This window comes from Ruditapes philippinarum, unplaced genomic scaffold (genome assembly GCF_026571515.1).
Source record: "Ruditapes philippinarum isolate M1 unplaced genomic scaffold, ASM2657151v2 ctg2499_1_1_1_1, whole genome shotgun sequence".
Lineage (NCBI taxonomy): Eukaryota > Metazoa > Mollusca > Bivalvia > Venerida > Veneridae > Ruditapes > Ruditapes philippinarum.
In genome coordinates, this window is record NW_026856312.1 from 27,151 (window position 1) to 54,117 (window position 26,967).

General features: G+C 31.4%; 1 protein-coding gene and 1 long non-coding RNA gene across 2 annotated transcripts in view; both read right to left on the reverse strand.

Annotated features, from left to right (window-relative positions):
• Positions 1-291: 291 nt before the first annotated feature.
• Positions 292-26,967, reverse strand: part of LOC132746192 (neprilysin-1-like) — a 134,509-nt gene continuing 107,833 nt past the window's right edge. Inside the window, exons 10-11 of the mRNA XM_060735269.1 lie at positions 4,256-4,332; positions 292-432 (exon numbers count right to left, since the gene is read on the reverse strand). Coding sequence (XP_060591252.1) covers positions 330-432; positions 4,256-4,332 — 180 coding nt within the window. The 3' untranslated portion in view covers positions 292-329. The remainder of the gene's footprint in view (positions 433-4,255; positions 4,333-26,967) is intronic.
• LOC132746193 (uncharacterized) lies at positions 22,087-25,389 on the reverse strand. The gene is made up of 3 exons (XR_009627957.1): positions 25,153-25,389; positions 24,546-24,604; positions 22,087-22,138 (listed from the first exon to the last, which is right to left on the reverse strand). It is a non-coding gene; the product is annotated as an uncharacterized LOC132746193 (long non-coding RNA).

Consider the following 26,967-nt stretch of genomic DNA (forward strand, 5'->3'; position numbering starts at 1 on the left):
GATGACGAAGTGCTACATAGTATGTACATGTAGATAGTAGTACTGCCGTCGTCAGATGCAACTTTCATGTATTGAACATTCATTAATAACCATTATATTAAGTATTTATAGAACATAACGGTATTTTAAACCACACAAATGATATATTTGTTTATATTTGTTTGTATGTTTGTTTCATTCCGATGAAGATATAATTGTATATGCTTAGAAACAAGTAAGCAAAACACGGTGATTTGAAAAGAAATTTTATTGGTATTCCAATTTTAATAATCCATGCTATAGTAATATTTATCTACGTTTTATTTCAGTGCGTGACTATGTATTTTGCTTTATTGATAAAGAGTACATTTATCAGCAGGATTCATATTGGACCCAACCGGACAATTCCAGGTATCTGCAAATTCTTCACTATTCTGCATAAGCCCGACAAATCTGAAGGCAGTAAAAAAGACTTCGATAGCATATTAAAAATGATAACGTTTTTATTAAACATACCAAACGGAATTGGACGAATTTAACATTATTGACCATAATTATATGTAGACTTTAAGTTTGTGTTGTACCCTCTTATACTCAGTGCAGTTCATTTGTTCTTGTCTTCATTTTTTACTTTTTGAGGGCTTGGGGCGGGGTGTAGGTGTTTTCAAAAACCAAAAAGCTTTCCACTAAACGATTTATCAAATATGATAGAACATTTATCACTTTTATTCTTTTGTAAGTACAAGACTTATAAGCCATAGTTTTTTCAAAGTACTCTTTGCATGGGTAATAGAACAACCGTATAAAACATTTAATAATGTGACTACATAATATGGTGGCGTCATAAAGATAGGTTAATGACCTTACACTACGAAAATTAATTAAAAAAAAACCCTCGTGAACAACAGCTATTAGCAAAACAAACTATTTCAGATTTCCATGAGATAAATTCACACTGAGGGGATAATTACAAAATGTCAACTCTAGACAGATAACGTCGACATCGATGTATACGTCACTTTCGGGCTGAGTAAAATTATCCTCCAAGGAATGTAATATTCTAACTAATAATTTTGACAGACTACGAACGCATACCCTAAGGGAGATAATTAAATTCAATACAGTTATAGGCACAGTGCCGTAATTGGACTGGCATATCGATGTGGTGGTATGTGTGTATATATTCTCTCATTTCTATAATAATTTAACTGCACACTTGTATCTTTATCTGATCCAACGTAGGGGAAGGTATATTGAATTTAATTATCTCCCTTTGTATATACTTTATCAGTCTAAATTAATTGTATCCTACGGATTTACTTGATCTTACGGGATCCAGTTGACTTTCGGGAATAGATATATAGTTCTCTGGTTCCAATCAGTGAAGAAGACAAAAAAAGTCATCGTTGATTTGGAGACATAATAACAGAGAACAAACTCTATACGAGGGGTGTCCCAGAATTACGTGGACTTTTGCTATAACTTTTTTTATTTTTTAATGCATTTTTTAGCAAATTTGTACACAATACCTTTAACATATCCTTAATGAATATGTCCATTATTTTTAAATTTCTAACATTGCTTCTCTATATTTTACGTCGCTATAGTAACGCAGTATGCGCAGGGCGGGGCAGACCAATATTTTGTATTAATAAGTTGTCTTTACTTTCGTATATCTTGCGTATTTATACGTAAAAAATGGCGCGACGTCGTAAGCATATGCAGTGTCGTCATGTGAACGTTCATTTGAAATTTTGACGTCATAGCTGTTTCCGTTATTGTTTACCGGCGGACAACTGACAACCGTTGCTCTTGGATATTTAACAAAAAATGACGTCCACGGATTACGCTGAACATCGGACTATCATGAAGTTTTGTGTTAATCTTTGGAAGACGCCAACACAGACGCAGGAAATGTTGGAGACTGCAAAAGTGAGACCTCCTGTTTGTCGATCACTCGTTTTCAAGTGGCATAAGCGTTTTCGAGACGGCCGGGAGGACATTGAAGACGACAAGGGTCGTGGGAGAAAGTCAACGTTGACTGCGGCGTCAATTAAGGAAGTCAAGGACGTCATAGATCGGGACATTGTCTTTGCATACAACATAAACTCCAGAATAATAATAATAATAATAATAATAAATAATAATAATAATACGGCGTCAGCATTATCACCGTCGTCTTTAACACTATTATCGTAATAAAAGTTAATAGTATGCTTTAATATTATTATTATTATTATTTTTATTATTATTTGCGGATTAAGTCTATGTACAATATCGCTTACTTAGTAGATAAATTGTCTATTTGTCAGGTGTTACGGCGAGAAGTCGGCACTTAAGGGACGGAAGTTCGATTCCTTCCAGGAACTCTCGTTCGCAACGCAGAAAGTGGTGGCTGATTTCGACCAGGAGTGGTACAGGGCGGTGTACGACCAGTGGATATATCGACACCATAGGTCTATTGAGTTAGGCGGCGACTATGTTATGAAAAACTGACATTCGACGCCACGCATTTATTAACAACTAGCGACGCCACCGGAATGACGTCGTAACGTCGGAATGGACTGCCCCGCACCCGCTACCCCTTGTCTCATTACCCTGCCAACAGACACTGATCCAGTTGCGGGACAACTTTGAAATTTTTATACTAATGCAATAAAGTTGCATTTTGTTCATGTTAATTTTGTTTGTTTTTATTTTCAGTAGTTTTTGAGTTACAGCAAAAGTCCATGTAATTCTGGGACACCCCTCGTATATGCAAATGTTGAGCCTGTTTCAATGTGAAGTGCAGTTTGTGACTGTATATAAAGTTGTTCTGAAACCATAATTTTGTGATGGTGGATGAGCAGTGGCTATGCTTTCATGACTGTTCTGCTAGGCGCTGTGCCGTAATTTGACTGGCATATCGATGTGGTAGTATGTGTGTATATATTCTCTCATTTATATAATAATTTATCTGCACACTTGTATCTTTATCTGATCCCATGTAGGGGAAAGTATAACTGAATTTAATTTAATTATCTCCCTTTATATATACTTTATTTTTCTAAATTCATTGTATCCTACGGACCTAGTTGATCTTACGGGATTCAGTTGACTTTCGGAAATAGATATATAGTTCTCTGGTCCAAATCAGTGAAGAATGTGGTATGTGTGTATATATTCTCTCATTTCTTTATATATATAAATTAGACAATTCCGACGCCCTCGTATTGGTTTATCATAATACATTGTGCATTTATTAAGTATATCCAGATTAAATAATATATAAATTCTTAATAAGCAAAGAATCACCAATATATTTGAGTTTAAACATAAACATTAAACTTTCAGAATTTCTGAGAGATTTGCAAACCGCCAAAGTCCTGACACAATGATAAACAATGTCATCACGAGACAAACTTTTAATCAGTGAAAAATTTAGTAGACTGTTGAGAAGGTTACTATGTTTCTCCATTAAAGGTATCGGTAAACAGCACTCATTATATGAAATCCAACAATGCTCAGTTCATTATTTGTATACGTAGATAAGAAGCTATTATTACATATCCATTTGACAAAAATATATTGTATTACAATGTTTTATAACAAAGCAAGAAAATTAAAATAGGTAACGAATTGTTATTCTGATGTATGTTTTTTATGTACTTGTATTTTATTGAAGACTAATGAAATAACCATGTCTTTCCCCAGTTATCATTTATTCCGAATCGTATTAGACTTGGCTACATTGCAGCCAAACAACCTCTTACTCTTGTACTGCAATTTATATGAGATCGGCTGTATGATTATACAAGGTGATGATTTTAAAACTTAAACTATGGAGTTATAAATGAAATGAAATTCAGATAACAATGTCCGGATAAATAAAATACATTTATAATCTTAAAATATTTAAGATAAGTAATTGTTACAGCTTGCGTTTTCATATGATCCCATTGTTTGTACACTAGGAACTGAACGGATATAACATAGGAACATTTATATAGGTAAAGCATGAATATTCAATGTAATTCAAACGCGAAACTGTCTAACTATACTTAAACCGTTCGATCACAAGTTTTTGCGTTATGTAGGTGCACTTAAGTTAAACAAGTTTTTTTTAAAAAAAAATATATATTGCGTGTTAGATATAACAAGTTGATACAAATCTGACATTCCAAGCGCAATGAAAGCAAGTAACGAGTAAATTTAATCATTTACAAGCTGACTAAAATGTGACACTTCATTATAAATAAAAGTTTTTAATCACAAAAACACAAAATTGCTTTTTTACCTTATTAATGATAATGGATGCACATAGTACCGTATCCAAAACTTCTTCATATCGTTTCTTATATTGGTGCAAAATGGCTGAAAGAGAAACTCAAATATTGGTTATGAAAATTCTTGATAGTTTTTAAAACTGAATTGCAGATAAAAGCTATTCGTTTCTTAGTAAGGTAAACAACATTGCCTGCCTGGCTTTTCTCAACGCCGTATTCTCGGCATAAGTATTATCGACGGTTATATTAACTTCAAATTTAGAATAACCTTATGGAGATTTTCGGGCAATTTTGGCACATTTGTCCTCTCCATCTTTTGCAGTATATAGATGACCGATTTGTGTTTCAGGCTAATTGGTTAAAGGTTAAAATCATATTGACCATGTATGTCAAACTTCCGACCAATAACTTGACATTCAATTGGCCCTTGGCCATCAAACTTCACAGTTGCATTGGTCTTGGCCAGCAGGTTAATCCTATTTATATGGGGACCGTTGGTCAATGGTCAAGATTAATTGACCTTGACGGTCAAAACGGTTTACGACTTATAACTTGAAAACCTTAACTTAACAGGCGATTGGTTTTTACTGGTAAATCACTTCAGTTTAATCATCGGTTAAGGGATCAGCGGTCGAAGTCACACTGACCTTCGATTTCAAAACAGTTTCCAACCAATAATTTGCCAACTTTATGGTCTCTGCCCTCAATCTTCGTAGGTTTTATAGTATTGTCCAGTAGATGATGTAGGGTCAAAGGTCAAGGCTCAAAAGGTAAAAATCTGTTGGTCCGTAAAATTAAAAGTTTATCGATCAATAACTTAAGAACGCCCAAACTTATGAACTTAGGGCTTTGTATGGAAATTGGTCCTAACCAGTAGATGATTCCTTAAGTTTTTATGACAAGGGTTCAGCGGTCAAAGCCACATTTGTCATTGCATGTCAAAACACTTTCCGACTAATTACTTGACATTCAATAATTCTAAGGCCCTCAAACTTCATAGGTGCATTGATATTGGCCAGTAGATGACAATAACTGATTTTGGGGTCAAGGTCAAGTTACTTTTGAACTTGGTGGTATCAAATGGTATAAAAAAAATGTCCAGTCAATTACTTCCAGCCATTCAAGCAAACATTTATTGTAAACATTATTTATAACGATGTATGATGACTTTGTCATAAAAGTGCCGCACACAGCCTTTAAGGTCCCAATGACATATTGACTAGTCATGACAAATAGATAACCCCTGTTGATTTTGGGGTCACTAAATCGAAAATCAAAGCCACTTTAGCCTTGAAACATGACTAATCGACTTTCTAAAAGACACACGTGCTTTACAAACAAATCATTAAATAATGCTTAGGTGGTAGCTGCACTTTTTATCTTGAATCCTGGACCACTGACGATCACATTTCACTGGCTTTATAAATATAATGCCAGTGTAATGTATGCGGTGCCAAACTGATAACAATAACTTTAAATGAATTAAAAAATAAAACCACAGTTTAATACCTGCACCATATTTATGAAGAACAATTGATTTGGTGTGTAAGGCAGCCCAGGCAATCTTTTTTCCTCTCTACCTTTCCGTTGTTTCTCTATCATCCTACGATAGGCCTTTAATTACAATAAACAATATGCAAATCAATATAAAAACAAAACAATATCTAAAGAACATAGTACTTAATGTTGTAAACCAATGAAAGTATCTGTTTTAAATATTGAAACCATATTTGTATCTAAGGATATACAGCATTTTATATGTGTGTATACACATTGCGCCTTTTTTGTAAATCGGTGTTAAGGATAATACAACCATTGTCGTTGAAAATATGAAGCGAAACTAGAGAAACTGGAAATTTCGAACACAACTTTCATGAAAATATATATGCGTGGCACGTGACCCTTTTCTGCTAAAATGGTATTCGGAATGATAAACATTCAATATAAGGATCCAAGACAAAATTATCTTTGCAGGAGGAACTTGCTTACTACTTCCGATGTAATTTTTTTTAAATAGTGATGCCTAAATTACCCTAGCGCCTTTAAAATGACTTAACTTCCTGAAATTGCATTCTCAGACGGAGGCGTTTATGCCATTCATAACTGTTATTATCTTGTAACTTTTCTGTTGTGAGCGCGTTCGGACTGAGATACTACACTTGCATATTTCTTTAGTACAATGATCTCAATTTGGCGGTTTCCTTAGGACAATAATTTTACAACCATTGTTTACAGTATATTTTAATTTTGAACATGCTTAAATATGATAATGCACTTAATATAAAGTAGCAAAGTAGCTTGTTAATATGGCAATGCTGATTTGGATTCTTCAAAACGATCCCTAATATCTTTTGCTTGCGTTTATTGCGACCAATATGTTAAGTACTGTACCTTATAACTAATCCGTGTTCCTTCGTGATCAGACAGAACTTCATTTAACGTCAACTCACCGTTATTCTGAAACGTATTCTAACACTTAAAACATGCAATTACAAACCTTACCTGCTGTGAACTGAATCGATTTTCATGATAAATTTAGTAGCAGAAGAAACAAAATGCAGAAATTAATTATAACTATGTTTCAACATAACATTAAAAAGCGACAAATAGAACACGCCTAACATTAGTTTGATTTATTAAAATCACGTTTGTGCCTGTTCCAATCACTTGAATAAAGATTTGATTGAATATTATATTAGTTACGTATTACCAATGTCGTTCTTTTAGTTGGCTGTCAAAAGAAGCTGTTAAACGTTACGTAGTTAAACTTTTGATATGACACAAAGTACCTGTAAAGAAATCTTAAACTAAGCTGTGCATATTTTATGTAATACATCCCTGATGAATGTTTATACACAAAAAGTACTTGAATGTTTTTTATACGTTAACACTGTATTAACATATATTATCTTCAATAATACTGTAATCAGTAGTTTACGTTCTTTCTGATGATCTTGTAATTTTGAAAGGTATTTTGTACACGTTAATATTTTCACAAACCCATCAATAAACAATAGAATTATATATCTTATAAGTATCACCTTCATGCCACCTGTTCCAGGTATAGTGAAGTTACTCCACATGTCTATAAAACATTGAGTCTTTGTTTCAAACTTGTCAACATCTCTTTGTAACCACCATGTCTGCTGCTTGCCTTCTTTATCATAGTTCCTACCTATGTACCAAATGATACAAAAACAACAATAGGGATTATTTACAGAATCTGATGTATACGCAATACAAAGGAACAAGCAAGAATGGCCCGAGTAAGCGGCCATATAGAGGCGTTTGTTTAGCAGCCAACCATTAGAAAAGCGTAATTTATAGATGGTACATTAATGTCGTTATTATAAACAGTTAAATTGATGAATGTGTATACATGTTACATCATGTCAAGACCATGATAATACGAAAAGACCGTTACAGGCTGACACCATTTGATTAATAAGATAATAGGAATCATAAGATGTTTGATCAAATTATTTAGTGCCCATATCTTAGATAAATATGTCCTGATAAATCTAGGTTTCAAGAAAGTGTTCGTATGCCAAGAATCGTACGATATATTGTCTGTTTATTAAGTTAATGGAATGCAAACAACTATTTTGTCGACATTTTGTTCGTTTCACTGCCCCTGCTTATTATTAATACACTACCTTAAATAATCATTGCAAGGCAATTTACGAAGGTTGAAATGTCATTCAAGGTCCAGTGAAAAAGAGAAACACGTAGTTCCTGAAGAAACCTGATACATTAATTTAGTAGTTACTTTAGCATCGGGGACAATATTTATTGCCTTTAAAAATATCATAAAACTGAATTTGTGTTTATTCTAAAGAAACAAAAATAAATACATCAAACAAAACATATCCCAGTCTTAAAAAAAAAAAGAAAAAAGAAAAATGGACACTGGAACAGATGCAAAGAATTGCAATTTTCTCGTCAAAAAAGCTTTTTTTTCACTTTTCATTTTTAAACACCGGTTCTAATCATTGAGTAACTTTTTTACTAATAATTGTAAAATATAATGAAAATAAAGGTCTTACCGTTTCTATCAAAGCCATGTGTTATTTCGTGACCAATAATCATGCCAACTGCGCCATAGTTCATATATCTTTAAAAATAATATAAGTATTAGAAATAAATCATATTTTAAACATAATATGGCACAAATTATTGGGAATTATTTTTAATCCAATCAAAAGCAGATGACAATAAATAAGAAAAATGCTCAACATATTGCTTAATATATGCAAAGAGGAAAATGAAATTTCACATTAAGATAGCTTTCAGCCTGAGAAGGAGAAGACGTAACAAATCGTTAATTGTCATACTTTCTAAAAATGTTTATAGACATATCAAACGATTAAGCAACACACTTCCTTATCTGAAACTTTTTTCTGCCAAACCCTATATCACGGGGGTGGAACCCCATATGAATCTCAAAAATGAGCATCGGTAAAAATGATATGTGAATTTCCGCTGCACCAGATGTGAAGCATAACATCAGATGTGACTGGAAAACTAGGCCGATCACAGGGTAAGTTTTCATCTTTTCAAACATTTATATAAAATTCAATCCTTTTTTTAAGAAAATCGAAATGTGATTCTACCCTCCTGACTCTCCTCTATATTATCCCTTGTTGTTTTGGATTTCTATGCAGTCTTCATTGAGATATTCTTTCCGTCGTGGGTTCTGGTGTGTCCAAAACATGTAATATGAATGAAGAAAATGTCACTAAACGGACTCAAAAAACATAGATTTTACGAAATCTCACTACAGATCGATGCTAAACATTCAAACAAATCCTGTTTTATATATTTATTGAGATTTGGCTACATACAAGGGAATCGCTGCTCAAAATTGCATTTGAGCTCCAGATGTGCTGAAGAGATTCATATGAGCATAGCATGAAAAATTTGCAACAATCTAGAATTTATTCTGTTGTGTATCATTCTGTTATAAATACTATTATCCGAAATAGACACATTTTCACGAGACGAATAACATAGTATCCATATAGAAAGAGACATAAGACATTCTGCATACGAAAGGTTTTTAAAATACGTAGATATGGTGGGAAGGCTTTGTTTTTTTGACTTATTGACGTTGTGTGTACTGCAATATTTCCCTTTTTATGCCACCATGCATTAATAAATAAATAAATTAATTAATTATTCACTCGACTGCACTGTCTGCTTAATAGGAGTGTAATGTGAAGCGTGTTTGTATTTGTTATGATGCTGTAAGAAAGTTAGTGATAAACTTTTTAAAAAAGATCAAAGAAGATTTGCATATTTATTTTCCACATTAAGAAACGTCCCTGCAGAATATTTACATGGTTCACTTTTTGCCCACAGTCGCAATTATGGGTCAATGCCTATCTGAATTTTATGCCTGCTCTGTAATTCTTTGAATGGTTTTAAAGAAACTTTAACATAAAAAGTAACCGAGGTTTCGGGTGGGAAATTTAATTTATGGAGAGAAGCCAATCATAAATTGAATTTTTATGTTTATTAAAATTCTCATTTTTTGTTTATCATGCGATAAAACAGTTATGATATATCGAACTCGACTATTATGTAGAAATATCATGAACTCGGGTTTTCCTTACAGACAATTTTCTCGGCCCATATCCTGTAAAGAAAAACCTTCGATGTCGCATCTGGCCATGATATTTACACATAACAGTCTGTCGCTATAACTATAACTTGTGGAATATGAAAGTTATAGATATTTTTATGAATGTAAACATTATTAAAGAAACATATTTTATGACACGATAGCTTTACAAAGTTCAATACTCTCAGTTTGCTTTGTCCAAGTTACATATCATTTATTAGTGAATTGTTTATCATAAGAGTACTATCCGCTCTGCGTCAACATTTTCATGTACTCGAGCCTTTTAGTATTTCTAATGCTAGTATAAGCTAGTAAGCTCTGTCACTGTGGTAATCAAACACACTAATTTTACAATTAAACTTTCAGCCAAAAATGCAAAACCTATATTGTTTCTATACATTGGCTATTCAATGATTATATGGAAGAGGTCCGTGGTTTTGTAGATGGTTTTTTACATCACTTATGAATCTCTTCAGCACATCTGGAGCTCAAATGCAATTTTGAGAAGCGATTCCCTTGTATGTAGCCAAATCTCAATAAATATTTAAACCAGGATTTGTTTGAATGTTACGCATTGACCTGTAGTGAGATTTCGTAAAATCTATGTTTTTTGAGTCCGTTTAGTGACATTTTCATCATTCATATTGCATGTTTTGGACACACCAGAACCCACGACGGAAAGAATATCTCGATGAAGACTGCATAGAAATCCAAAACAACAAGGGGTAATATAGAGGAGAGTCAGGAGGGTAGAATCACATTTCGATTTTCTTAAAAAAAGGATTGAATTTTATATAAATGTTTAAAAAGATTAAAAATTACCCTGCGATCGGCCTATTTTCCCAGTCACATCTGATGTTATGCTTCACATCTGGTGCAGCGGAAATTCACATATCATTTTTACCGATGCTCATTTTTGAGATTCATATGGGGTTCCACCCCCGTGTATATGCCTACCGTTTAGATCAAACTGATAAAATTTAATGTATATAACTTTAACATAGCCCTACTGAGGTTCTAAATCTGTAATATTTCATAATAATATTATTATAAAGATTAAATTCAGGAATATGATAAAGGGGTATTAAGGAATATACTCGGAATTTACATGAAACAGCAACAATAAAATATATATAAAATAAATAGCAACATTCAATGCGATTCTGAACGTTCAAGTCATTTTCACAATAAAGAAATTATCGTTCTGGACGAATGATCTTAACTTTTAGATACAAGATATTGATTCAGATCTGTATCAAATCAAATAAAATCGCGAAAAAAACATCTGACGTAAAGTTATTAGTATTGTAAATTGGAAAGTAAACTTGAAGAAGTTGGTTTAAACATATTTTATTTCGAACATTTTGTACAAACAAAATTTTCGTACAATATTGAATAACAAAATACAATGCAGTAAAAGGATCAGATCCGAAAGCATAAATGCTTATATAGGCCTTTTCCTAACATGGAATTAATTACTAGAAATAAGACGGGTTTGAAAATGTTTGAAATATTGAATAAGAAGAGAAAATAATTATTAATACTAGTAGATTAAAGAAACATGAAGAAGTAAAACAGATAAGATAACTACCTACGAAAAAAAAACATATATATGTGTTTATACCTGAAAGGAGTAGAAACAGGGAGTTGAGATAGAAAAGAAACATAGCGTAATAGAAAGTGGAAAAAAGAAAGAGGAAAATCTATTCGGTAAGTAAACTGGAGGAGCAGTAGATGTAGCATTTGCTATCTTGGATATATATTTGAACTGCCTGAAATATACTGATGTTGATGTCGTCACTTAAGTTTGTGTCGCCGTTAAGTAGTGTGTGGAGAGTTACATTACAGTAATCTGAAAGTGTTTGGAAAAGTCTGTCTCTGATAGAAGTGTATTGTTTGCATTCAAAGAAAGAATGATGGTTAGTTTCTGGAAGTCCACATTGGCATAAAGGTGTGTTTACAATATTTTTTCTGAAAAGATGGTGGTTAAGAGAACTACACTCTGTTCGTAGACGTGCATGTTATATTTGCCATTATCTGATACATGTATAGAAATATTTTGGACACTTTTTTAATGTTTCTATTCAATAGACACTTGGAAGAAGATAACGAAGGGGCATTTTGTATATCATCTGGAAGTGCATTCCATTCTCTGAGAGCTGAGGGAAGAAAAGCATTATAGTATATAGAGGTTCTTGTATGTATCCCTTGTATATTGTTCGAATTTTTTAAATTATAACGCAAGGTGTCACCTACAGAGGGAGGGACAAGACTTGATAGGTAGTCAGGAGAGTCCATTTTTCATTTTATAAACAAGAATTAATTAATGTTTCTTTCTTCTACTGTCTATAGATTCCCAAGGGACCTCTCGTTGGAGCTGATGAATGGACACAAGTTTAGTAACACCAGAGACATGTCTTGAAGCTTCATGCTGGATTTTATCGAGTTCATCTTTTTCATATTGAGTACAATTGGTGTAAACAACATCGGCGTATTCTAGAATTGGCCTGATATAAGACAGGTAGGTTATTTCTAAAGATTTACGATCAAGTTGAAATTTAAATTTGCGCATGATATGTATACGTTTCCAAGCCCTCTCTTTTACACGATTAATTTGAATATGCCATGAACCATCGTCTGAAAAAGTGTAAGCCTAGGTGTTTGTGAGATGTCACTGAAGATATTGTCTGGTTTTGCATTGACAGAAGTGGATGAAATAGTTTAGATGTTTTACGTGTGATTAGCATGGTTTCAGATTTGGAAGGATTAAACTTTACTAGCCATTTGTCAGCCCATGAAGAAATCTTCTTATTGTCAGATTGAAGAAAATCAGCCGCAGTAACAGGATGGTAAACGATCAAATACAGACTGGTATCGTCGGCAAAAAGATTTACAAAGGACTTAATGTCATTTATATAGACTAAGAAAAGAAGCGGACCCAGAATCGAGCCTTGAGGTACTCCTGCGTTGATTACTGACCAATCAGATTTGGCGCCAGAAAGGACAACAGGTTGGCGTCTATTTGACATATAGTCCGAAAACAAGTCGAGAAGGGGTCCTTGAATACCGGCTCTTTAATTTCACCAGGAGACACTTGTGCCACACTTTATCGAAGGCCTTGCTGATGTCGAAAAAGACAAATCGTATCTCAAGACCTTCATCAAGGGCTTAACAGAAGGAGTTGTAAAGAAAGGTTTATTGATTCACAGTTGAGTCGCCAGGTTTAAAACCAGATTGAAGGGGAGATATAAAGTCATTATCATGAAGAAAATTATAAACATACTTGAAAATAATTCGTTCAAAGATTGTTTCCATGCAGCATAAAAGCGATATAGGACGATAGTTATTGGGTAAAGATGGATCGCCTTTCTTAAAAATTGGGCAAATATTGGCATCTTTCCAAGTTTGAGGAATCTTACAAGAGCGGAGTGAATGATTAAAAAGTGAACAGAGTGGGGATTTGATTACGAACGACGTTTCATATAAGATCCTATTGCTTATTTCATCAGGCCCAGAAGCTTTATTGGTATTAAGAGTTTTGATGGCATCTTCAACATCTTGAGTTGAAATATATATTGAAGTGATGGTGTTCCCAGGTTGCTCATAGAAATTCTCCGGAACTTCTTTTTCAGAGCTTTCAAGAGAGGACTGATTGCAAAAATAATTGTTTAATAAGTCAGATTTTGATTTGTTGTCATATGTAAGTCTTAGAGTAACTGGGTGGGAGAGTGCCGGAATTGTTTGTTTTTCAGTAGGTGAAATGAATGATTTAACGAGTCTCCACCAGTCTCTCTGCGATGTGTTGTTTGATGTAAGTGAGTCTGCAAGTTTTTTTTTTTTTGCTTAATTAAATTGCATGTTCATTTATGTCGATGTTTGTATATTGTTCCCAGTCAGTTTGCATGATGCTTTGTTTAAGAGAGTGGTAGTTGCCTTGATCATATAACCAAACAAAACGTTTGAAAGATCCCGATTTAGGTTAGAAAATGAAAAAAAGAGCAAAAATAGGGCAGTGGTAGCGAAGATTTTGGTCTAGAACTGGTTCCCCAACACCGGAAGTTATTACTCGGTGACTACAAGAACAAGATCAAAAAACAGAGGCTGAAGTCTCGGTAAAAAGTGTAAATTCGTTTATTAGTTGCTCAAGGTGAAATTGTTGACAAATTGAAAGAAGTTTGCGTGATAATGAAGGATTAGATGGATTAAAGTTAAAATCTCCAGTTACAATGATATCTGGTATATTTGTTTCTTCTGCCAAGATTAGATAGTGTTCAATAAGAGTCGTGTAATGTGAATCTGCACTTGGTGGCCGATAAAAAATACCTAACAAGATACGTTTAGATTGAGATAGAATAATCTCTACCCATACACATTTCTAGGTTCGAGATCCATTCGCCGTTTGTAAAATAGTGAATTCTTAATGTATAAAGAAACTTATTAAAGTGAATCAATAAATTATGCTGGGAAAAGTATAGAAAGGACTGAACATGAAAATCATACACGTATAAATGAAGGCATTGGAAGCAAAATGAATGATATGAAAAAAGATGAAACAAAAAAGAAAAAGGAAAGCAGTGAAACTATGGCCGAAAAATTAAAGAAAACGAAAAATGAAGAAGTTATTAGTCATAGACAAATTATTGTGAGATTTGTATCAAGAATGAAAAGAGATAAACTACTGAGAAATAGGAAGTATTTAAAAGGAAGCAATATATTTGTAAGTGAAGATTTAACGCGTGTTAATATGCATGTTTTGATGGTAATCAAAAAGAGTGATCCAACAAAGGTTATAAATGCCTGGTCAAAAAATGGAAAAATTTTCTATAAAAGCAGCAGTGGAAATGTGATCTTTGTGCTCTATCAAGAATATCATAAGTGGCTTAATATTTCGTGGAATAACGTCTAATAGATGAAAACAATATAAAAAAAAGTGAAACATATAAGAAATACATTATCAGAAAAATCAAGTCCCTGTGGAAAAATCATTTACAGCAGGCCACTTCTAACAGTTAATACACAACTTCATGATTTTTGGTGTGTAAAAAAGTGTAAGAAATATCTTTTTTATAAAGACACTTTTTATTGTAATTTAAATATAGTAAATACACAATTTCATGAATTTTTGTACATTTTTTGATAGTTTTTTTTTCCCAAAGATTAGTTGTTATTTTTGTTTTTTTTTGTGTGTTTTGTTTTTTTGTTTTTTCATTTTTTATGTTAGAAGAATTATAACATGAGTTAAAACTGGGACCTTTTCTCACATGTTTTTTACGTGGTGATACTTTTTGTCACAATGTTGAAACATTTTCAGAAAAATATAAATCTTAATTTTGTTTCAATAGTTTATAGATATGTACTGTCTTTGTATGAATTAAAGTAATGGTGTTATGTTTTTCGATTGAGAACAAACTTTGTCTCAAAGTTATCATGCTTACTTAGTGTATTAAGTAGATTAACTTTCCTTTTCATCCTATTTCCAACATATGGATGTTGATAAGTCTTTGCCATGAATAGAAACTTTTTCAAAAGTTGTTCAGCGTGTCAGTAACTGTTTTTTTTATTTGTTTTTTATGTTGTTTTTCTTTCCTTTTTCTGTTTTAGACATACCTTATGTTTTTTTAATTTTATTTGTCATTGAAAATTGAATAAGATAAACAACATATACTGAATTCAAAATAATTAAACAAGTAATTTTTTATAAAATTTTGAAAGAGGGTTTTAAATCAATTTAAGATTTTTTTTTATTTTGATTGGTAATAAAAAAATTTTTATGTATGTAATTTTATATTTGCATGTATTTCAATTTCATGCATGTGCGGGATTTTATTTAGGGTTTTTTTTATAGTGTTGCGGGTTTTTGCGAACCCCCCGCGTGTGCATGCAAAATAAAGTATTTTGAAAAATTTATTATTAAAGGGGAAAAAAAAATGCAAAAAATCAAACCCTCAAAATCCTGCGGGGAAAACTAATCATACTTTAAAATAAAAATTTTTTTATTTTTAATTTTAAAAAAAGTCTACAGGGAAAAGTAAATTTATACGAAAAAATACAAATTTCATGGATCAAAAACCCACAATTTCCCCTTGTTAAAAGAAAAAATAGTTGGCCCTTTTCTTTTTTTTTTTCTGTTTATGTTAATGTCCTTAGTGACTTCAGTTTAAGGTTTTATGGTTTGTATGCTCATACTTGTAATGCCTGTTTCTTCAATATGGAAACTACAATAGCTACATTAAATGTTAGAGGGTTAAGAAATAATAGGAAACGAAAACAAATCTTTGAATGGCTTGATTTACAACCTTATTCTATTTATATGTTAAAAGAAACCCATTAAACAAATCAATCAGAATCATGGAAAAATGAATGGAAAGGTATGTCTTTCTTCAGTGGAAATAAATCAAACAAAGAAGGTGTTGCATTTCTTATAAAAAATAATTGTAATGTAAAAATTCTGAATAAAAAAGAACTAATAATAGGAAGATTAATAGTACTTGAAGTAACAATAAATGAAAAAGCTTTTACCATGTTGAACATTTATGGCCCAAATGATAATAACATGAGCATTTTTCAAATGCTCGAAGATTTTATTCTTGAAAACGATGAAAATAATTTTATAATCGGTGGCGACTTTTATACAGTGATAAATACAAATATTGATAAAAAGAATGGAAAACCTCAAACAAGTAGAAAATGTCGAGATAAAATAAAAAGTATGTTAGAAACATGTAGCTTATGTGATATTTGGCGCATAAAACACCCTGAAAAGAGACAATTTACATGGCATTCAAATGGAAAACCAGTTATATATTGCCGATTAGATTATTTTTTGGTATCTGACGTGCTATGTAACGTCATTTCAAAAAGTAATATTTCACACGGATATAAAACAGATCACTCTTTAGTAACTTTAACAATAAATGATAATGCAATGACAAAAAGGGCCTGGCTATTTTAAATTGAACAATTCTTTATTACTATATGAAAAGTACCAAAGTCAAATAAAAGCAACTATAATGTCAATAGCAGAAATAAATATAAGCATGCAAATCCAAATACTCTATGGGAGGTTATAAAGGAGCAATAAGAAATGAAACAATTCGATATGCAAGTCAAAAGAAAAAGAAAGAAAAAGAAAATGAGTTAAATTTGATGAAAGAAATAAAACAATTAGAAGAAAAAATACTAACTACTAGCAATAATGAACAAAACAATGAAAATAAATTACATACAGAAATGATATCTAAAAAGCAAGAACTTGAACAAATTTATTGAATACCGTGTAAAATGGCTCGATTTTGAGAGCACGTGCTATTCACATAGAACAAAATGAAAAAAAATAGTAAATACTTTTCTAACTTAGAAAAGAAGCATGCGGAGAAAAATATTGTACACAAGTTAAAAATAGAAAATAATGAAATTACAGACGCAAAACAAATATTAAAAGAAGAAAAATCATTTTTTATATTGTACACAAGTTAAAAATAGAAAATAATGAAATTACAGACGCAAAACAAATATTAAAAGAAGAAAAATCATTTTTTGAAAATTTATACAAATACAGAGCCCCACAAAAATCAAATCTAAAATTTTTTAATACAGACATTAAATCATTAAATGAAGAAGAAAAGTGCATATGTGAAGGAATATTAAATGAATATGAAAATGTAAAATAGCTTTATCAGAAATGAAAAACAACAAAAGTCCAGGATCTGATGGCTTACCGTCGAGTTTTATAAGACATTTTGGAATAGCATCAAAAAATATTTTCTTGATTCGATTAATTACTCTTTCAAAATATCAAAAACTAACAACTCTTCAAAGACAAGGAATTATATCCCTTATACCAAGCCCAGAAAAAGATCTTTACAGATATATCAAACTGGAGACCAATAAGTTTGCTTAACGTGGATTATAAATTAGCAACAAAAACTATTTCTAATCGCATCAAAAAAGTTTTGCCAACTTTATTATTTCAATCAAACAGGTCTCATGAAAAACCGTCTTACATTGGTGAAAACGTAAGGATGATTTTTGAAATAATTGAATATCTTCAAAAAAGAAAACAAACCTGGTTTATTATTCTTTTGCCGATTTATGAAAAAGCATTTTGATAGTTTTAAATCATCAGTTTATCTTTAATACTCTTCAAAAGTTCAATTTGGTAAAGATTTTAAACAATGGGTCAAACTTTTTTACACTGATATTTCAAGTATTATTGTAAATAATGGTCATTTCTCAGAACCTTTTACCATAGAAAGGGGTGTTCGACAAGGATGTCCTTTATCATCATCATTATTCATCGTCTGTTTAGAAATTTTATCCAATTACATAGAAAAAGATAGTGAAATAAAAGGAATAAAAGTTGAGACAAAGAAATAAAACAATCCTTCTTTGCAGATGATGCAACTTTTTCGTAAACGATGGTTCAGTTAAGTCTTTCGAAAAACTTGTCTATGTGATAACAGAATTTTAGTAAAATTTCCGGTTTAAACCTTAATTCAAAGAAATCAACAATATTACGAGTCGGGTCATTTAAAGATACTAACATAGAATATTGTAAAAAATAGAAAATTTAAGTGGACATCTGATTCAGCAAAAACATTAGGCTTTTTTTTTTCGTCATATTACAAGAAAAATACAAACATAAATTTAGAACCTAAACTTCAAGATTTTTTTTCAATTGCTTAAAGCAGTGGCAACACAGAAAGCTTACGTTAATGGGAAAAGTAATAGTGATAAAAACTTTTGCATTGCCAAAATTAATATATCCTTTTTCAGTTTTAGCAAATCCATGCAATGATAAGATGAAAGAAATAACTAAAGCGATGTTTCACTTTTTATGGCCAGGAAAACCAGAAAAAATAAAACGCAAAACTTTAAAACTTAATATAAAAAATGGTGGACTAAAAATGATAGACATTACATATTATCTTAATGCAGTAAAAGCAAGCTGGGTAAAAAGGTATGTAAACAAAGATAATGAGAGTTCATGGAAACTTTTTGTAAAACACAAGATAAAGCAAAAGGAAATGATTTTATCTTCCAATGTAATCTTTCAAAAAATGATATCAATAATTTATATCCACATATTTCGTTCATGAATATGTTCTTTCGTCTTGGTTTCACATTCAGCATGAGCACAATAAAAACAAAGATAATGTTAAAGACATAGTATGGAATAATTCTAGCATTAAAATTGACAACAAACTGGTTTATTATAAAACATGGCATGATAAAGGCATACTTTATATAGAACATCTTTATGATTATAGGAGAAAAGCCTTTTATAAATATGATGATTTTAAAGAAATTTACGGAATAGAAAATGCTGATTATTTAAGATACTTTATGCTAATAAACAATATACCAAAACAATACCTTGAGAAACTAAAAAATAACACAACTTATATGGATGAACAAGATACACTTCTCAATAAAATTCAAAATCCAAAACAATAAATAAACTTTTATATAATATCCAACTTGAAAATGATGAGAAGGTAAAAAATAAAAATGAAGAGCAATGGGAAAAAGAAATAGATATAGAATTGAATTGGATTAAGATATATACTATACCACTACAATGTACTATAGATGTGACATTAAGAAATTTTCAGTATAAGTTCATCCATAGACTTACTGCAACAAACACTATGCTTTTCAAATATAATCTATGCAATTCAAATGTGAATTGTGTGATTTTTGCTGCAGTAGTTTAGAAACACTTCATCATCTATTTTGGGAATGTAATATTGTGCAAAATTTATGGTCAAACTTGCATTCCTTTCTCTTATCCATTAATCTTCATTTTTCATACAGTAAAGAAACAGTGTTTTTTGTAAAACTTACAACCAATATAAATAGTAATGTAGTAAATTATATCATTATTCTAATGAAATATTACATTTTAAAAATGAAATATCAAGGAAGAAAGCCCACTTTTGATATTTTTAAAAAATTCTTTTTGCTGTTAAGGATACAGATTGAAGAAGCAATTGCACTGTCAAATGATAAAATTGAATCGTACAAACAAAAATGGAGTAAATTATCTAACAATTTAACAAACAATACTGATGACTAAAAAACAATAATATTATGTAAATTAAACGTATAAACCATAAAACGTAAAAAATTAAATGAAACTGATTCACTTGTCTTTTTTTCCCCTGTCTTGTGTGTGTGTGTGTGTGTGTGTGTGTGTGTTTTGTTTAGTGTAAGAATGATAGTTTTTTAAGTAGATTTATTCTTTTTCTTTCTGAATTTTTTGAAAATTGTTGTTTTTACTTTTTTTTTTCTATGTGGAGTTTCTATGTAAATGTGAATGATTGTGTTTATATGTTTTTTGAAAAATAAAAATAAATGAAAAAAAAAAAAAAAAAAGAAACTCCCCCATGACTGTCATCAACCCTGTCATTTCTTTCTGGAGCATGGAAACATGGTATAAATATGTCCGAATTGGAGCCACTGGGATTAAGCCAAGTTTCTGAAAAGGCAAGAACATCAAACATACTAAATTCAGTGGTAAGAATTTCTATTTTGTTTAGCAGACTTTGAACATTTTATTGTAGAACAGATAAACAGGAACCTGACGACATTAGACTTGCAAGGTCCAGGGACAGACATAGATGACGTAGTGGACAATGATTCAGTTGAGGAATTTGTTGATGATGGACCAGGATTCGGATGAATATCTCCAGATAAAATAAGAACAATATGCAAGCCATTGAATACATTACCATTTTAGCGAGAGAATAGCGATGAGTTGATGGGTAAATGCTACATTTTGAATGTAGCACTCATAGCATGGAAGGACTGTCTGTATGGGGTATTAAATGTTGTCTGTAACTTGATTCCTGATGTTAAGAGACAGCGAGTATGTAAGAATCATGTTTGGAGCAATGTGAAATAGAACAAGCATATTTAGTAAGAGGGAAAATTTCCATGTACAAGAGTATGAGTGCAGGATAGTGGTGCATGACAATTTATTCGCTATGTAATTGATGTTAGAAACAGCAAAAAGCGCACCGCTACTATCATGCCTCCAAGTATATCAATTATTAGCATCCGTAGCATTCCATGTACAATATTCCGAATAGATGTCCTTGGAGAAAACCAACTTGGGGAAAAAGAAGAGTGAATATAAAGGGAGAAAATGTGTTTGAGGAAGACAAAAACTAAAGAAAACATGATGTAATAAAGTGACAATTTAAAGATCAATAAACAATATAAAAAGACCAAAGGGAGCACTGAAATCATAGACTAAGATAAAAATAAGTGTGCATATTGTTAAAACTACCTGATTTTGTATAAAAACATGCTTATAAATGGTTACTTGTATTTCAAAATTTTATCATATTGTACTATATACATATCATTTAAATATCAGTATCATTAGCTCTGAAAGTTATTCAACAAATATTTTACAACAGTGGTTTGTTTGAAATAGATAGGAAAAGATAGTAGTATGTTTAAATCATAAACATGATAAAGCAAACTACATATTTCAATACGCAATTAGATATATAAGTATTCTTGTCAGTATCATACTTGAAAAAAAGGAATAAGTGACAATTTGCAAAGTGTACTCATGTATACTAATATGTTTTCTAAGAAAATATTCCTTAAAAAGAGACACAAAATATTGACAATTCAAAGGAAAATTAGCCAGAAGCATATACAAAACTTATAAGTGCATATAAGCTATACTATTTATTGATTTTATTTACATGAACTATATGACTTGTATTTGTTGAAGTTGTCTAAATTATCTTCATTTTTCATTGAATTTTTAACAAGCAAAGCAAATAAACATACAAATATGTACATATACACGCATATAAAAAAAGCGCGTGTGCACACATACATGTATTATACACATGTACACACATTTGAATGCATTCATGGTAAGCTTAATCTTATTAGTACAATCATATAAAACTTGAAGAAGTTGAGTAAAATAGCTTCAAAAGGATTAACAACAAAAGCATTTCAAACACAGTGGCAACATATTACTTGTACCGAAAGGAAAATAAACAAGTTACAAACAGTTGACTAGTGTTGGACTAAATTCAGAGCTAAAAGCTTTTAAAATCAATGTAGAGTTAACATTGTTCTGAATATAAAGCAATAAATTTACTCGATGCAAAGCTTACAATTTGCTTATTGTTCAGCAACAAACCTACTCAAAGTAGAGCTAGCAACATATGAAATATAAAAACTTACTTTGGACTGCCATGCGAGTACACGTTGTCCTGAAGAAATCCTGAATTTATTTCTGAAGGTATAAACAAATCAACAATTATATAGTTTAACATTTTAACCGGCGAGTATTTAAGAAATCTCAATTATAACAGAAATAAATACATATTTTAATAAGATAAGTAGTGTTTCATTAACGTTTGTTTTGCTACGTGTTTTTATTTAAATCAAATGGTTTTCCTCTATACAATATCAAACATGACAAAATATTTGACCTCAAATAACACAAACACCGCCGACGTCTTCACTCAGTATGGTTCAATATATTCTTAACATTTGTATTTCTTATATCATGTTAGCATTGCAAGGGTTACCGTGAATGCGTTGCAGTAATTAAAAAGTTTTGTAAGTTGGCAAATTGTTACACTCTTGCGCATTGCGTTGTCGCTAACGACTAAACAACAAATATTGTTTTTCAATTTTAGCCTTGTCGCTGCGAATCGCACCAAACTGGGCGTTATAGCGTGGCGCCTTGGCTTCTATTAATAGTTTGCTTCTTATCGTGTTGTCACATGACTCTCGCGAGCATCAAAGCGCACATAAGCGAATTCTTCCGTTCGAGTCAATGACAAAGCGCCCTCACGGCAACACGCCGCGAGACAACGCGCCATCTGACGTGATTTGTTAGCGACAAGACGAACATACGATAAGGTGACGCTTGGCGCTTTGTCGTGTTGTCGACAGCGAAAGTGTAAAAAATCAGCGACGGTGATACAACAGAATTGGTCAACAATGGAATGTCTATTATACCTTTAATATTTATGCTGGTAGTATCTATTCTCATACGAAAAAAAGCTGCCAAAGAATAATATATAATAGATATTGTCGGAACATGTAAGTTTTAGGTACATGATCCAATATTACATAAATAGCAGTTAATGTTCGAGAAAATTCATTTCTTATATATGTGTTCATACTCTATCACGTTCGAACTCCAACATTTTCATTCCAGGTACATTTTATAAGATTATCGAAAAGATACAGTTCTATATTTTTCGATTTGTTATCAATATTTTGAAATACTCGTGGAAAATGTGACAATTGTAGACCAATCGACTTTATTGTACGATGTATCATTGTAATTAATCACTGAGAGAAAACTTAACTTCTGCATTTTTCCTACTTTGTATCTAAAATCAAAATGTACATTGTTCTATAAAACACACACAAAACCAATATATATCTACATGTACATGTATATGTGTTTATATGAGTGGAGACATAGTCATTATAATTGTCTTGGATTGTACCTCATTACTGAACTGTGTCAAGGAAAAAGACATATTATGTAAATGCAAGTAAAATTGGAATCTGAAACAAATGTATGTAATCATCATGATCATGATGATGATAATCATCATCATCGTGATCATCGTCTTCGTCATCAGCATCATCACCCTTATAATAATAATGATTATAATAATAATTATAATAATAATAATTATAATAATAATAGACATAATACTAAGTTTTATTTATTATTAAAATTTTTATTATTATCATCTTCATCATCTTATTGCCATCACCATCATCATTATCATTATCATCATCATCATCATCATCATCATCATCATTATTATTATATATAATATTATATACATAAATGATGTAGGAATACATAGTCACCATTAAACTTATGTTGTGTCAAATAATTGTTTTAATATGTGATGTTTTGAAATCCTAGCAAGAAAAAACAAATCAACTCAATGTAACATAACATTAATAAGTTTGTTTCTTTCTGAATAAATGAACAAAATAAATATATAATAAATTGCATAACATTGCTAATTCTAAGATGATTATACTATCATTTGTATTTATAATTTATTTCAATGATGTGGTTTTCCTGTTGGAAAATATTCAATTTGTTAACATTGCTGCAGTAGCCTGTTTAAATTTGCAAATTACGTGATATGACATACCTATTTTCTTTGATAAAAATCTAACAAACTAGACATAATTTACACAAGCCTTGTATCATTTTACTATATTCTTGAGGATTCGAAATGAATTAATTTATCTAATAAAGGGAAATTAAAATTATATTAGGAATAAAGAAATGTACACGAACAATAAGTTTTCTTAAAATGTAGTTGCGTTTCCATATGGTAAGCTTTGATTACAGTTATCATAATACAGACCTATACTTATTACATGTATATATATTTTAACTATTTTCAATGCATTCTTTATTCATACTTATTGTATGACATGTATCTAAACAAATCAACCTTATCTGATTTACAATTCACGAAAAAATGACTTAACATCACTCAATACTATTAACATAGGTATTTCCCTGCTAAGTAATTTTAAAAAGAAGAACTTCTAGCTTGCATTTCCATATGTTTAATTACGAAGGAAAGTAAAGTTTAAAAACAACAACAACAACAACAACAAAAAACCAACATGACTATACTTACTAATGGTATTTGAGTAAGGGTTGTACATTGCGCTTATAGTTAATGGTGAGTCCACCCATCTGAAAAATCGTCGTTGATATGCGTATCATTTAAATAGTAAAATTTGTATAACGGATACGTGTCAGGTAGGAAAGCAAAATACTAAGTATACACCTCATTTGCAAACCAATAAATTAGAATATGAACTAAATATCGTTTATAATGAAGGAACCAGCTAAAACAAGTGTATGACTGTACGAGTAAGATAATTGATCTCTAAGTAGATGAAAACGTTAAAATAAAAAGTAACGAGTAATCCATTTTTTGCATTTTATAAGATATTTTGTTAATTTAACGATAGCTATAGCATTTGAAAACGTTTTTATAAACAGTCGAAAAAATATAAGCAAAGCATGAATAAACAAGCATAAAAAGTGTTTACTTGAAGTAGATCTTGACGTAGGTATGCAAACAATTTTCTAACATTTGGTGACAAATCTTATCGTTAACATATTTTATAAATATTGGAACGTTTTATGAGTATGTGGCAATCAATTAGACTACCGAATTCAAGCTATTTTTGTATGGTATTAAATATATATAAAACATGAATAAAATAATAGCTTACGGATCAAGAAAAACAGGTTCCCGCAATAATCGTGCTTCGCGGACCATTTCTGCTTTAGACATGCTAACGGCTGTTGTGAATGGACTCTCAGGGGTGATGGAAAGCTAAAAGAATGATAAAGTTAGTTCTGTCCTGCCTAAAATCAATCGACTCGTAGATAAGCAACATAAATTGTTACAGTCCAGTGCGATAACTTTAAGGCAGTGAGGTTATAGTGGCAAAGGGATCTTCCTTGAAACTTTCTATAATATTTCGTACTGAAGCGAATATTGTTGCACGTGCTATATTATTAAAAAAACTGTCAGATCTGTTAATCTATGAATTGAACAAAGATCACTGTTATTATAGACAAGAGGTCAGTGATGGTCCTGTTATCGCTCACCTGACTGAAGTTAACAACAAAATCCTGATGGAAGATTCAAGGTTTATATTTTAATTCCTTTTTAAATAAGTTAGTTGATACAAGTCTTGTAGAAAACAGTAGAAAACAAAGTTGCTAAGAAAACACCAACGGTTTGTCTTGAAATTCCTTAGTTGAAACGAAGTGACTGGTTGCTATGAAGAGTAAATAGTTGCTAGTCCTTCTGGGTGGATTTGAGATTTGATTTAGCCTCAGGGATATAATTCTAACAAACGTGTCAGATGTCAACAATATCAAGTATTTCACGAAATGTTTTCTTTGGAAAGTCAATGGTTGCCATGAAAGTCACTGGTTGCAATGAAAATAAAGTGTGAATTTTTAAGTCACTGCCTGCGAAGTAAAAGTCAGTGGCTGCTTTGAAAAGTGCTATGGAAGTCACTTATTGCCATGAGAGTAACTGGTTGCCATGAAAGATCAATGGTTGATAGGAAAAGTCATTGGTTGCTATGGAAAGTAAATGTTTGCTATGAAAGTCGGTTTTTGCCAGAGAGAGTCAATGGTTGCTATGGAAAGGCATTGGTTGCTATAGAAAGTAATTGTTTGATTTAGAATTCACTATTTTCTATGAAAAGTCAATGGTTGCTTTGAAAAATAAACGATTGTTATGGAAGTCACTGGCCGCTATCAATAGTCAATAATTGTACGGAAAGTCAAAAGTATCTTCAAGATTCTGGGCTAAAGGACTATAATTTTAACAATTCGGTAGAAGGCAAAGAAACAATGTTTTATGTCATTTATCTAAGCCATTTTATTTATATACATAAAATGAACATATATGACCCCTTAGGCCGTGGCAAATTAGGACCCTAGGGTTATTTTGTATAACTCGGCAGAGGCATTAGACAACGGTACAATCCCAAAGATCTTAGCTGAAGCCTTCGTTGGTTTTATAGAAGAAGCAATTTTCATGTTTGTACTGTTTAAATACATTTAAGGGAAATTCAAACAAATAAGGGCAATTTGAACGAACTTGGTAGAGGTCTATTAGACATGTTAAATACTTAATATCTTAACATTAGTCGTAATTGTTGAAAAGAGAAAGAAGTTTTTCTATATACATACCATTTAAAAGGAAAATCAGTGACCGCCTAAGGTAGGGGCCAATTTAGAACCGCTATGATGTGCACAAACTCAGTAGAGGTCTAACTGACAATTCTTCATGCTTTCGCCTTAATAGTTTTCGAGAAAAAAATTGTTTCCGAGTTTTTATTATAAAATGAATAAACAAGGGCTATAATCTTAACATCTTTGTACATGTCCAGTAGAAAATCTTTAATGCTGAATATTTTAAATATAACCCATGCAGTTTTAAAGAATCAAGTTTAACTGTATAATGAAAAGCCATTGTCACCTTGATCGGGGATAATTTTTACCCTAAGGCAATATTTTGAACG